The sequence below is a fragment of the Erinaceus europaeus genome, chromosome 8, assembly GCF_950295315.1.
Source record: "Erinaceus europaeus chromosome 8, mEriEur2.1, whole genome shotgun sequence".
In the NCBI taxonomy this organism is placed as follows: Eukaryota; Metazoa; Chordata; class Mammalia; order Eulipotyphla; family Erinaceidae; genus Erinaceus; species Erinaceus europaeus.
This window is the reverse complement of record NC_080169.1, coordinates 91,252,513-91,267,465: the sequence shown is the minus strand read 5'-3', so window position 1 is coordinate 91,267,465 and position 14,953 is coordinate 91,252,513. Positions and strand designations below refer to the sequence as shown.

General features: G+C 36.0%; 1 protein-coding gene across 1 annotated transcript; it reads right to left on the bottom strand.

The window, feature by feature from the left end:
• Positions 1 to 3,336: 3,336 nt before the first annotated feature.
• Positions 3,337 to 14,898, bottom strand: WNT16 (Wnt family member 16). The gene is made up of 4 exons (XM_007525005.2): positions 13,809 to 14,898; positions 13,366 to 13,607; positions 11,267 to 11,553; positions 3,337 to 4,828 (listed from the first exon to the last, which is right to left on the bottom strand). The coding sequence occupies exons 1-4, from the start codon at positions 13,901 to 13,903 to the stop codon at positions 4,364 to 4,366; spliced, it is 1,089 nt and encodes a 362-aa protein (XP_007525067.1). The 5' UTR covers positions 13,904 to 14,898; the 3' UTR covers positions 3,337 to 4,363.
• Positions 14,899 to 14,953: the final 55 nt, after the last annotated feature.

Here is a 14,953-nt window from a genome sequence, read left to right as displayed (position 1 = left end):
GGTACCTACTTCATGAGATTACTAGGAGGATTAAATGTCTTCATATATTTAAAACTGCCTGGTGTATAATAATTGCTGTTAATGTTTTTTAATCTTTTCTCTATAAAAGCAAATGAGTCCCTGGTGTATCACTATGCCCATTTACATGTTATTTCTCCTGCACTAACCTTTCTCAGCTTGTCTTTTCATTTACTCCAAGATATGTTATGACTTAGATGAATCTGCAATCAAACTGACTTATTTTTTCAAATCAAAGTATTTAACAAACTTTCCTTGAAGAAATGTTGAGCATTCATGATTCTCTGAGATATGCTTTGGTTGGTTTTTTTTTTTTTGCTTTATCATTTTCTTGGGGGCTTAAAGATTAACAATAGTTATTGACACTTGGGTACAATTTCTTATCACCAAGTGATAGACACATCTTGGATGCAACTTGAAGAAATGAATTTTTTTTTTCAAGCCAATTCAATGTGTTCTGAATAATCAACTGACTTCAAATGGTTGGCTTAGTTCCTCAGTCTTTAATGGCCTTTATGGGGTGATGCAAAAAAGTACTCACAGCTCACCACATTTCCTCTGATGAAATCTTTTGGTAGATCTTCCGGTTCCATACACATATCAATACTGACAGCACTTCAGAAAAATCAAAGTGTATAGAAAATATTTACTGTAAATATTATGTGGTTATAAAGCTGAAAAATATAGTTGTAGTATCTAACTGATATAATTCAATTTCATGGTCATTCTTAACAAAACTATCATCGTTCCTTTAAAAAATAAAGGTGGAATAACTATTATCTATGTTATGAATGAGGAAATAATTCAGTTGTTTATAACCAAATAGCTTATTTTTATATTGTGTGAAGTACTAACTTCAGGGAACATCTTTAATTAGCTTTCTTATCCAGAGGTTACAGATAATGCCATTTTATATATTTATTCTTGATTTCAATACCACCATCATTACCTCTCACCACTGCTTCTATCAGGCAGTTTCAAATATACATAAAAAAGTTGAACTCCTCAGATGAAAATGAATACACTAGAGAACTTCCCATCTCCTTTTAAAACCAAATAGGACATTTCAAGACATCAAGGTATTTTACACATACACAGTCCACAATCTTTTCTAAGTCTAACCGATATGGTGCAGGAAAGTTGTTTCCTAAACACATTAGCATAGCCCAGCATAACTAGTGTCCTGGCTGCTTGGTATTCAAGCACTGCACCTTGTAGTGATAGCCTTTTACTCTGGTTTTCTTATGTGCATTTCCCCTTTTCTCAAATTATGTGATTTTAGTTAAAATGAATTCCAGGACTACCTGCTGGGGATTTGTGGGTTTTATTTGCCTGGACTATAAGTGTATTTATTTTTCAGTCCCAATATTTGATGGCCATTGAAATTATTTCAGAGATGGGGATATTAACCAATCAGAGCCGGTGAGATCTAAAGGGACTTTGTTGGACGTGCAAAGAAATAGTGTTCTCTCTCCTATTTCTCTCAGAGAAATAGTGTGAGCAACAACAGCAACAACAAAAAAATGAACTGTTTATTTGGAGGAGAATGGAAGTATGGAAGAACAATGCATAATAGATAATAAGTGCTAAGCGTTAGATAGGAAAAATGGCAACCTTCTAGGAATTGGAGATTGGAAGGATGATGATATAACATCTTGTGTAGTAAGAAGTTGAAGACAGTAACACAGAACTTAATCTCTTTAGAACAAAAATGGAGAGACCCAGGCCATAAGAACATAGTGGGATCTTTTGAATCAAGCTTTGTCTGAACCGAAGTTGGACTTCTCCATACAGAGTGGATGTTTGTTCATCTTGTTGGATTTTCATTACTTGCAATTTTACTTGTAGCCTTAACTAAACCAGTGGGAAGAAAATGGGCCACAGCTAGATTGCCAGAGAGTAAAACAGAAAGGTAAGAAATTCAAGAATAGCTTCCATGGAGGACAGGGAAAAAGAATCAGGAACACAGTCTGAGAGTTTGGAGTTTCTCCTTGCACTTGCCAGAGAAAAAAAGCCTAAGTTGGCAACATTTTTTCAAGCAATGGCTGAATAGTAAACAGGCATTTCTGAATTATAGGCTGCCTGATTCTCACAATTTGTGGGTAAGGTAATTAGGAAAATTTTTTTGGTTAATAGAATAAATTGCTAATGAGAAATATAGTCTTCATCTTTAAAAGAAGTGCTCATTTTCAATACAAATAAAATGTGTTTACTTTGCAAAAAATAAGTGTGCCTACTTTTTTTTAGATTATTCTAATCAGTGGATGCTAAAGAATGGTTAAGCACTCTTTAATAAGAACTGCATTGGTTCACTTCTCATTTCTGAATCTCTCATTTAGTAAATAAGCATACTGTTAAATTTGAAGGAACACAGTTAAATATTTAGCCTCAATTTTAATACTAGACATGAAACATTTTCCATGGGTTTTCTGTTTTGCAAATTATGATAAATAAAATTGAAAGAAAATAAAATGAGACATGGCAGGGGAAAAGGGAATTATTATTTAACTGATTATAAAATTGTTCTTGCTTTGTCCATTTTCAACTTAGAAAAAAATTATATAATACTGAAATATTTAGCAGTTCAGTAAACAATTACATAAAAGTACAACCTTCAATATAGTCCTATACTTCTCATAATAAACCTTGTAAGATATGATGGATGAATACATAAGCATGAATACTTAAACCATAAAGACCACTCAACATTCATATAGAAATGCAACATTAGTTACAATATAATAAATATGCAGGATATCAAACCCAGAGGTTTATCATTATTCCGATTTAGATTATTTTTTCCAGTTAACACTTTTCCTATATAATTTATTATAATAAACTTACAAGTTAACATAGCTAATTTAAAACAGATTTCATCTAGACTGACAGCTGAAATAGCACAATTCTCAACATTTTGAAGCATATGTTAATCTATAACATGTAAAACTGTCATTTGAGAAGAAAAACACATCCATATAACTGACTGTTCAATCAACCTCTTTTTCCAATGTATAAAAAAATGTCAGTTTAAGGTATAAAAAAAAACAGAACTAATCTTATTTCCAGATAATTTTATTGCCTTAGCTCTTGGACTTTGGCAATAAATGTCTTAAGTTTTAATATATATCATATGACTTAAATACTGTATTTACAAAATATAAAACTCTTTTATAAAATTCTATACAAAATACTGTCTTTACACATTTAAAGAACACTTTCCTTAAAATGTATGTAAGCCCTTTTGGTTTTAACTATCATCCCTCCCACCCATGTACTTTAAGGAAAAAAAGCATCTCATAGCTGGATTTTTTTTTAATATTTATTTTATTTATTTATTCTCTTTTGTTGCCCTTGTTGTTTTATTGCTGTTGTTATTGATGTTGTTGTTGGATAGGACAGAGAGAAATGGAGAGAGGAGGGGAAGACAAAGAGGGGGAGAGAAAGACAGACACCTGCAGACCTGCTTCACTGCGTGTGAAGAGACTCTCCTGCAGGTGAGGAGCCTGGGCCTCCAACCGGGATTCTTACGCTGGTTCTTGCTCTTTGCGCCGCCTGCGCTTAACCCGCTGCTCTACCGCCCGACTCCCCATAGCTGGATTTTTAACGAAAACTGGTCTGACACTAAAGTATTAAGCCAGGTTAAAAAAAAAAAATGCTCTGTATCTCACTGATAATTTCCTAAACAAATTCTACAAATTAAAATCTAAATCATATATTTTACTATTTATTTTTCAACTTTTATCATTAAACACTTAAAAACAGCACTTTTTTGCTTTTAGGAAATATATCACTTACAAATATTCTTTTTAATTACCTCTTTTTATAAAAAAAAATGCACTTAAAGTAGATTAAGTGTCAACCACCACTTCTACAAACTTAGCAATATCTCTTTCTATGCAGGACCACTAGTATGATTTCTTCATCTAAAATATTGAGAGGATAGATGAGATCATTGTTATCGGCTCTCACAGACACCTTTTAAGTCTTTACAGTTCATATTCACCCACCACTATTGAATTCCATATCTGAGCATCTTATCCTGAGTATGGATCAGGCCATCTAGCTGAAAGACTCTTTTGTTTTCTTTCTTTGTTGCTTAGGAGACAGATTTTCTTTCTTGTATGCCATTATAGAATCCCCAGACCAACAAATATCAGCCTTTTCATCTTTAAAAAGCTCAAGAAACCCACATGTTCATTGTGTGATTGAGTGACCAAGTAAAAGTAACTCAGACATGAGTTGAGAATTCAAAGGCAGTTGTCCATCTTGCAAAGAGAAAGACACACTTGGGTGACACTTCTATCGCATGTCATTGATCAGCGCTGTCCATATCTGAGTGGAGTGATTACTTGCAAGTGTGGACGTCAGTCATGCTTTCACACCTCCGGCATCGGACATAGCAACACCAGATAAACTTGCACTCACATCTCTCCACGTGCCTGACCACGTGGGTATTGTAGCCTCTACCACAGCAGAGGAGGTTGCAGCCATCGGGACCCTCTGATGTACGGTTGCATTCTCTGCCTTGGGTCCCTGGAATCCCCAGTTTCTTATCCTCCACACAGTAATTAGGAGACTTATTGATGTAGAGCAGTTCATCTTTGTCAATTGGTATTTTCCTCTGATCCTTTTCTCTCCTGCGCATTTTCTTCTTTATTTTGTCTGAGATTTGGACGCTGTTTTCATATTTATCCTTCAACAAACGACCAATCTTTTCAAAAGAAGACATGGTTTTCCAACATGTTTTCACAGCACAGGAGCCTGAAACACCATGGCAGCGACAGTCTACTGACATTAACTTGGCGACAGCCTGAAACCAACAGCCATTGTGTTAAGTATCATTCACAAAGTGTATTACTCAAAAACAAGACATTTTTAGTACTTAACTTTCTGAATCTACTTTCTCCTGTATAAATATTGTGCATCTTAAAGATTTTAGAGTTTAAATTTTTGTCCTCCTCTTGACTGCATAGCAAATTTTTCCAATTTGAGTTTCAAGTAGTGGACCAGGCTTGTACTTACATTACAGATTATCTAAAACAGCAAAAGGAGCTGCTTTTCTTTCTAATCTCCCTGATTAGGGGACTGGGAAGCTACTCATGCATATCTCCTTGTTCTGAGGTGATTTTGCACTTTGCTTGTGATTCAGAGTGATTCGAGGACTGACAGTACCAGCATCACTTGTGGAAAATGCAGACTTTCACAGTCAGAACCTGCATTTTACTATGATCCTCAGGTGACTCTCATGCACATTCAAATGCATGAAGCAATAACAGAGCTGTCAGTCTCAGCTCACATGGTGCATGGGTAATGGCGCTTTAGCAAAGCTGATAAATTGATTCTAATAGACATCCAGGAATCTGATCTCCTGATGGAACTGAAAGTTGGGGGTTGGAGGTTGAGGGTTGATTATTATAAAGTCAGTTACATTCACCAGGGGCTAAGAAGACATGTTATCCTCTAGTCAAAGACCATATGAGAAACCCTGACTAATCCACTTAAATTGGGCAAAAAGAGACCAGACAGAAGTGTGTGGTTGCTCCCAGCAAATTCTCTTCTTCTAGATGATTAATTCAAAACAAATGTTCTGTTTTTGACAGATAGTAGAATCATCCTAACCTATAAAGGGAACACTATTTATACAATTTTTCATTCTATATGTTGAATTTAGTTTATAGACACTGAGGAATTAAATGAAATTCACACACACACACACACACACACACACACACCTGTAACATCCCATTGCCTGACACACATTAAAGTCTAAATGCATATGATCTCTCCCTAAAGAAGAAAGCATGACAAAAGTTAGATAAAAAGTCAAATGAGAATAACAATGCAAAAATTATTAAGATTTCAAAAGTTTTAGGACACTAATCTCTGACATGCTGGGCTAGTTAGCATAGCTTCCTTCAATACTCAGAACAGCAGAACAGATTAATAAATTGTCAAGACTAGCTGCAGAGTTGACATCCTGTCAACATGCTGGGTAAAATTTAAAAAAAAAAAGATCTATACATTTCAATAACTTGGAAAGCATATATACAACCCCATAAAAGACAGAGAGAGAGAGAGAGAAAGAGAAAGAGAGAGAGAGAGAGAGAGAAATTCTCTTACAATTTAAATTCTACTTATAGTTCTTATCAAAACTAAGAAATGACAGGGGTTTATACTCTGCTATTTTGTACCAACCCTGACATTGACATGTTTGTGGAATGTTAAATTTCCAAAAAAGTTAACCAAAGTTTTGAGCTATGTAATGAGACAGAATATTTCAAACAATTTAGAACATTTTCAACCTTGAATGAAGGCATATGGTTTTGATTTGTGTGATCCTCAATACTTATTAGTTTTTGAAAAATAAGCAGCATAATAATAAAATACTGTCCATTATAGAAAATAGTACATACTCTTTTTTCATTTACAAAACTGAGAAGTGAGTAGATGTCTATTTTTCATTAATTTAGACAAAACTTACTTTTCAATGATATGCAATAAGTTTATAAAGTATAGCATATGATCGTCTTTGGTTAAATTTATGATGCTTGGTATTCTTAAAGCCTTTGATTCTTTAAAATTTCTTTAGGAAAAACAAATGTTCAAGTTAATGTAAACTGCCTACTTTTGCTCAGATGATAAATGCTTCAAAGATATGAGAAAAAGAGTCAGTCAACACTAGGTAATATCAAAGGCTGTTGTCCAAAAAAAAAAAAAAAAAAAAAAATCTAAGAATGTATGTCTGTATTTTTAACATTCGTCAAGATTCTATGTAGTCTTTACTTAGTGATTTAAAGTTTCAGGATTACCTTTGAGTTATAATGGATGAGCCATCTTTTCATTTGTTTCGTATTAACCAGTTCAGATGTAATGTAGGATGTCACTAATTTGCAAAGGAGGGAAATTAAGTAGATGCTTTCTAATACATAATGAGTAACTTGTCTAGCTCACTTACTGGTGAACAGAATTGGAAGAAAGTAATAAAAAAGAGGGACAAGCATTAACAGACAGACTCTAGATGGGATTAGGCTCTCATTCTACTCCTCAGCCCACAAGAGTGATGGCTGTCACTCCTCAACCCACGAGAGTGACACCCTACAAGTTTGAAGAATAGGAACTGTTTTATAGATCCAGTCACAGCAATGCCAAATTTGTATTAAAATTGAAAAAGATTTTATTGCCATAAAAAATAGACCTTTCAACTTCCTGAAGTTAACTATAACTTTCTCAGGATTACATTTTAACAATGTTTTTGATTACTTTCCTATTCTTAGTAGCTAGTGAGAAGAAACACTTTATCTTATGAAAACTCTTTAAAAATATTTTATTTCCCTCCTCTTTCTCTCTCTCTGTCACACACACACACACACACACACACACACACACACACACACACATACACACACACACACATATTCTGCAGCACTCAGAACTTCTTAGAGATTGTTTTCATAAATTAGTTTCTTTGATTTAGTTTTATAGGAAGAAATTCTTTGCATACGGTAGGTAGTTAATAGACATACTCTTACTATTCCCGGTTTACGGAAAAATAGTGTGGTTAAGACATATAAAGAAATTGGTGATGCACAATATGTGGTTTTATATGTAGCAGAATAATTTCAATAGGACAGAAAAAAATGACAATGGAAAATGCACATATGTCTAAAGAAATTTCAGGAACAGGTCAGAAAAAAATATATACTCCAAAGGTTTTCAACTAAGATTCTACATTAATGTTACTGCATCTGAGTTGCAGTGATAGTTCAGCTGTTTTATAAAGGATAGGGAAAGTAAGAGAAGAACAACTGAATGAGTTGTGTGTGGTTATGAGAAAAAATTCCTAGTCGAGTTGTTAAGGTTTATAATGATATTAACAGACGAATGTTTTGTTAACTATTGCAAACAGATGTGCGCATTTTGGTGGGACACTTTAAACAATGGAGAGCAATTAGAAGGGTAGCTTTTAATCGACCAGGTTCCTTGTGTTAAGTTTTGGTTTGACAAATTTCTAGTGAAGTAAAATAGGAAACATGTATCATAAGTTCCTAAGGTAAAAATAGAAACCGTTTGAGAAGCGGTCTTAGAAGTGATTGGTCCCACAGTTTTAACCCAGAGGTAATACAGCAGGCGATGATTATTTTCCAGTACATTGCTTTATCCAAACTTTAAGAAAAGGTTCAAAAACTGTTGTGGAATATTTTATGACATAAGTTTCATTTTGTCAACCATAAAATAATCTGTTTAAGGTTTTATGAAACCTGCTACGCAAAGTAGGATGTGCATATGTATCATTCCTATTCGTCTGACCAATTTTTCCCTGTTAATCCAAAAATATATTTGAACCTGTTGAAAAGAAAAACACTTTCGTGTTGTTCAAGAACTTCTAAATATTCTTGAAACAGGTCAATGAACATTTGGGGTTGGTCCTTCTCACTTTTTTGAGTTACTCATCATAAAACAAATTATGGGGTAGGGAAACTTAAAAGTTTATGAGGTGGACATGGGAAGAATGGAAATATTTTAAGTACACCAAAAGAAATATCCATAAATATTCCAAGTCACAATATTCCCAGAAGTTCTGCCCCTGGAAGACATCACATCATTCTGTCAACCAATCACAATTCGGCAACATTATTCTTGGAGTCATAAGTTTAGGAATGGTGTCAGAAACCAAGTGGGAATCAGTGTATTTAAGGTCAGCGGTTAGAAAATCATCTATCCTGCTCATAGCACTACTAAGCGCCAGTACCCACATTTTTCTGAATGCTTTCCTACATGATGAGTTTGGGATTTTGAGACTAAGCAAATCAACTCAATTGAATGCAGACCTTGAACTTTATTCAAGAAAAAATGCTTATTAGATTAAAATCTAATTGTGATCCAAAATGGAGTTGATTGCTCTTTTATATTAGATAATAACCTGGAAACTTGGTCAACTTTTGTTGTGTTGGTGGTGATGGTGGTGGTGGCAGTGATTTATTGTTGTTGGTTTTGGCCACAAACGTAAAGAAAAATACAAAAATATTTTGAATTTGAGTACTTTATGAGGAAACTCAAATCAAAAAGACCAGTGCAGTTGCTCTCACAATATCCATATATATATATCCATACTATATATATATATATATATATATATATATATACATACATATATATATATATATACACACATATATATATATATAGTAATACTTTAAGTTTCTGTCTAGATATATGTGGAAATAAAAAGGTTCAGTAGACAAACTCTAAAATGTAAACGAAATGTCAATATGTAAAATGTGTGTACAGTTGAATTACCTTTTACATAATAAGAATAACAGCAAAAAAAATCAAATAACCCGAGGAGATTTTATCAACAAAAGACATAAAATGATGCTGAATAGTTTTAAGTTTTAATAAAATTAGTATAAGCAACAGTTTAAGATCAAAGTTAGTAATTACAGAGTCCAGTACTGATACTAAATTTGAAAACTGATATAACACAAAGTAAAATTAAATTGTTATCTACTGTTACTAATTAAATACACACTAGCTTACTGTTAGGGCATTCCATAAGTTCAAAGGTAAATTAATCATATTAAATTTCTGAGTTTTGTTAGCTGTCAATTTTTGACAGCTTTATCAAATAATTATAAGATTAAAGAAGATTTAAAATCTAAATTAATAATAAACATTAATTGTTTTCTTATTTTTTAACATATTGATTTAGCTTTGCTTGATGTTTTCCTTTACCTTAGAGTTCTGAAAAACAGCTTAACTTTTCTATGTTTATATGTTAGAAATAGAAGTTATTTTTTTAATACTACTTAAGGTTATGCCAAATGCATTTATTAATTTTTAAGTGAGAAACTTTAGCAGAGATAAATAAATAAATAAATATATACATATGTAACTATGGTTTCATTGGGCAAGAGTTACTTAAAATAAATTTTAAACAAAAGTATGAAAACATCATATACCTATTTGCTGGATTTTCTTTTTTTATATTACTTGTTTTCTATTTTACTCTTATGAATTGAGTACTCAAATTGAAAAGTAGAATTTAAGGGGTTGTGGTGAAATATGCACTGAGTTTTCTGAGTTTTGTATCTAAACCAAAGTGGTTAAGAAAACTAGCTGAAACTGTGCAGATATTTTGAACTAGGTCCATTAGTTCATGATACAAAAACTGAAATAAATAAAATATATATTTGAAATACTCTGGAGAGTTACTACTTTCAGGTTTTATGCATTCACTATGTAAAAATATAAAACAAATGCAATATATGCTTTAGATGTCCCTGAAAGATTTCTGAAAAACATGACAAACTGAAATGATTACTTTGGGACCTTTATACATTAATAGTACATTTACAATAAAATATATACTATGTGCAATATTCCTGCACTTAAAATATTACTTACAACATGAATACATATATCCATAAAAAGGTTCTGACAGTTTAAGAAATATCATTGTGGACTGCCAAATAATTCAACTATATTATAATACTTAAACTTTATTGAGTTGATACTCAGCATTAGTATAAACAAAAATCGAATTGAGCTACAAATTTATCCCATTTTCAGAAAGCTTAGTATAAAAACAATATTCAAAATGATTAGTTACATTTGCCTTTTCTAAATATTTAATAGGACTGTATTTAAAATACCCATGTTTAACATATCTATATTTTCTTTACATTTATTTCTATTTGTCAAGTTTACAGCAAATCTACATTACTTATAATCAAATAACTTCTTCCTTCAGAAATCTGTACTTTTAAAAATATGTTCTTTAAAAATTGTGTATTCAAAAATATTTGACAACTAAAAACAAAACTGATAATCTGCTTTTGAACTATCGCCTACTACAAATTATATTTAAAAAAGATTGAGTTTAAGGGCATCAAAATTCAAATTTGAGGACCTGAAAACTGATTTAGTCCCATTAGAAAGTCAGATATTGTATATTGTATGTCTGCTTTGCCACTAGAGGAATCTTATTTAATATTTTAAGTTAAACAGCATATACTGTCATCTACTCTATAACAAGATTCAATTCATATACAATGAAAAGTTAAACTAAATCAATGGGTCAGTAAGATTCCTGGAAGAAATATATATATATATTTTTTTCTAAGACCATAAACTTTAAGTGTTTGGTTTTTAAACCGTTCAGAGAGATTTATCCAGATGTATAATCCCACTGTCAGCTAAAGGAACTTTTTTTTTTTTAATTTGTGTAATTGCATTTTCTAATACATACCTGCCTTCCAGCTTCATTGTTATGTAGGTTCATTGCTGATAGTACTTTACTTTCTTTTCCTGTGGCGTTTCTGTCAGGGAAATCTAGGAACTTTCTGCTGAACCACATGCCATACTGGACATCATCAGAGCAGCCCCCCCAGTGCCAACCTTCACTTGCTGAGCCGCCATTTTGCAAGGTAGTGTCACAGGAACACTCCGTCATGTTGCCTGCACTGCATGACCTGGTCACCGAGTGCACCAACCCTGCAGCCATCACCGCATAAATAAATGCTGTTTCCTTGGTGCCTATAATAAGATATAACTTGCTAAGTGGAAAGAGATATACCATTCTCTTGTGCATAATAAAATCATCTACTTATCTTCATGGTAAGGAAGCAGTTTTTCAGTTGTTCACAATGGGTATTTTAATAAGCACCAATTTCAAAACGTCAATTTCCTATTGCTCCATTCTCCCTCCCCTGACCACCCAGCAACAATTTTCAGTATCCCACCTAAGTGGATTTTCATATGCAAATCATGAATTGTCCCTAGACATTGGACTCATCAAATTTATTTTTAAAATTTGAAATGTATGTCAGCATCTAATTTAGTACTTAATAAACAGTAAAAGTTTCAATAAGTGCATGTAGTAGTTAAAATCCTTTGCACGTCTTAGTGAATGAAAACACAATGCCTGAAGGAGTTCATATTGCCTTTCTTTACAGTTTTTAAAATGTGTTCTTACAAAGCACAAGCTGAAAAAAAAGTGATGTTAAAAGACATCAATACTACGTGTCAGAATACAAATGAAAAGCAAAACATCAAAGCAACTAATGTACAAATATTACGATTAGGATTCAAGTTCACATCAGACTTTTTTAAATCCCAGGATACTATAACAACATTATTAATATGAAATTCAATTATGTTATAATCTAGCTAATCTTCTTATAGTCTTAAAAGCAATGTTAAAGGCAATGAGTGATCATGGAAATTTCACCAGAAAAAGTAGATATGCAAAACCACTGAATGTTTATTTAGAAAATCAGCAATAGCATATGAGCTAAAATTAAGGTTCCATTAAAACATTAATATAATGGATTAGAAAGGATTCTGTTGCCTTTTTTTTTTTTTTGAGTTGTTTAGATTGGAGTAGAAACAGTTTCACGCCCCATAGTCTAGTAAACCTTTCCAACAGCCCATGCCTTTGCATTTCAACAAGTGTAAAGAAGACTCCCTCCACCCTTTTCCCGGAGGGGGTCAAGGTCTTCTTATTGAGGAGTGAGGTCTAAAACACTGAAGGGCTTTGGCTGAGAAGTTTGTAGGGACCGCGTGGGGAAGGGTGAAGGGTGGAGGCAAAACGGAAAAGAACGTGAAAAATAACAAATCTCTCAGTGTCTGAGTCCTGAATGTCTTTGAATCTGCTGCGATCCCTGGAACAATTCTGACTTCTTGTCCCGTTGTCTTTACTAAATCCCTGGACAATTACACTCTGTTTTACTACAGATTCCCACCCCGCGGGAGTGCAGAGAGGAAGGAACTGCGAGGAAGGGAGGACTAGTGAACCCAGTGAACAGAGGGCGAAGTCAAACAAATCATGCTGGGATTAGCTGCACTTAGTGTTGTCCGGACAATCCCTGTAAACCCCCCTTTTATTCTGTCTGCCCGAACCAACAACCCTGGAACTTCGTTGCAAATTAGCCACTTGTCCCGAGCTCAGTGCGCAGCAGGCTTGCTTAAGTTAAAGCAGATGCTGCAGCAACGTTCCCAACTAAGGACATCATGTTTCTCCAGCTGTTCACCCTTGTAGGGGGGTGCTACGGGGTCCGAGGGATCGGAGGGGTGGAGGGTCAGAGATTTCTAACTCTGGCCATGCGCTGCGGGAAGTAGGAAGAGCTACAGCCCCAAGCGCCCAGTTTTGGACCTAGGTAACCCCCCTCCCCCTATGCTCACTCCTTCTCTAGGATCGCACCTGCACCCCAAGTCTTCTGTGGTTCCCGATTTAATGGACTTCTTTTAAGGTTTAGGAAGATTGGGACCAGCCAAGTGCTGTGCATCTCATTTACAGTATTTGGTGCCCTTCATTCCTCGTTTTAGCCCTGAGCGTGTGGGACTTACCGCTAGTCAACTCATTGCCAAAGAGGTGGCTGCTCCCCGGAGTGGCAGAGGTGGCGACTTCACAGTTCCATCGCTCGTGTCTGAACTGGCTCCTGCACTCCTGAATGCCCAGCCGGGCGCCCTCCCGGATGCTGGACAACAGGTACGGTTTCCTCTTGCACAGCTCCTTCTGGCGGCTGTTCAGAGGCAAATTGGCGCAGCCCAGCTTCTCCGGAACCCCGAAGGAGGCGATGCCCAACCACCTGTAAGACAAGCCTCCCCTTCGGTAAGCCGCTCCCTCACTCTGCTCCCCCAACCCCAGTTGTTTTCCTGAAAATCAGCTCATCCCTCCGTGGTCCCCACACACACACACGCACCCTGCCTCAGAGGACAGTCCTTTGTACCTCCCCCAGCCCCCCGTTGCCTCGTATCCCCTTATGCCCCTGCCACCCTCCTATACTCACATCCAGTTCCCTTGGGTTCCGCAGGGGAACAGCGCGATCAGGACTGCCCACAGCACGCACAGGCGGGACAGTCCCAGGAGCGCCACTCTGTCCATGGCCCCAGCATGGAGTCCCCAGTGCCAGCCACACCTCTTCTGTCTTCCCCGCCCTGGGACTCTCCTAGAGAGAGGTCAGTTCTCCACCCCAAACTATCTCTCAGCCTTGCCTTCCTGCAAAAAGACATAAAGAAATATAAAAGACTGCCAGTGAGAGGGGCTCCGCTCGCATGCACCGGGCAGATTGAGGAGGTGGAGAAAGTTATCTCTGGGGTGACGTCTTCCCGCTGGGACTAGGAGATGAGTTGGAGATGCGCGAGCTGTCCTTCCTTAGCCAAGGTGAGAAACTTCTGTAGTTGTAGCTCAATCTCCATCGCCTCCGGCCTCTCCTCCCATCTCCTTCCTCTTACACCCTCCCCCACGATCTTGGAGCCTGATTGGTCCAGTTGTAGTCCCGCGGCTCATCATCCCCGGACCTCGAGCTCCCATTGGCTGAGAGCGGACACTGCTGGGGGCGCTTAGGGCCACAGCTGCCTGACAGCAAGTTCAACCCTGGTTGTGTTCTTGACCTTCCCTCCTTGTCATAGAGCAACCTTGGGTGGGTCTCTGAAGAATGCTGCTTCAGGATGAAGACAAATTGGTGCACAGTTTTAGCCACCCAAGCTGAAGGCTTGGGTTGAGTAGGAGATGTTTGTGTTCCACCCACCCCAGTCACACTTGGATAAATCACCCATTTGGGTGGAGTGGCTGGAAAATCTAACTGCTCCTGTTTCTTTTCCTCTCTTTCACCTCACTGGAGAATAAATCTTTGAGTCTGAATTGGTACCAAACAAGTTGAACTTTCAACACCCTGCTTGAGGTCTCTCAATGTGTCAGAAGTGCTGTCAGACTTGTAATCCTCCTCGTTTATACAGACTTATTTTCAGAGAAAATGGAGGTTTCACTGTTGCATACAATCTAGGTCATATTGTAAGAGTGGCTTCTTTTTCCCTGGCTGTCTAATTTTCTGTAGTTTTTACTGAGAACATTGGCAAAGGATGGAGGAAGAAAGAGAGTGTGATAACTGCCAGGACAATTTGAGAGTAATGAGGATTATGCCTTTTTTTTTTC

Excerpts from the sequence above, each read along its gene's own strand:
- WNT16 (XM_007525005.2), bottom strand. The coding sequence starts at position 13,903 with ATGGACAGAGTGGCGCTCCTGGGACTGTCCCGCCTGTGCGTGCTGTGG. Across the intron at positions 13,608-13,808 it reads GGAACCCAAGGGAACTGGAT|GTGGTTGGGCATCGCCTCCT; the intron begins GTGAGTATAGGA and ends CTTGTCTTACAG. Across the intron at positions 11,554-13,365 it reads TGGCAATGAGTTGACTAGCG|GCACCAAGGAAACAGCATTT; the intron begins GTAAGTCCCACA and ends ATCTTATTATAG.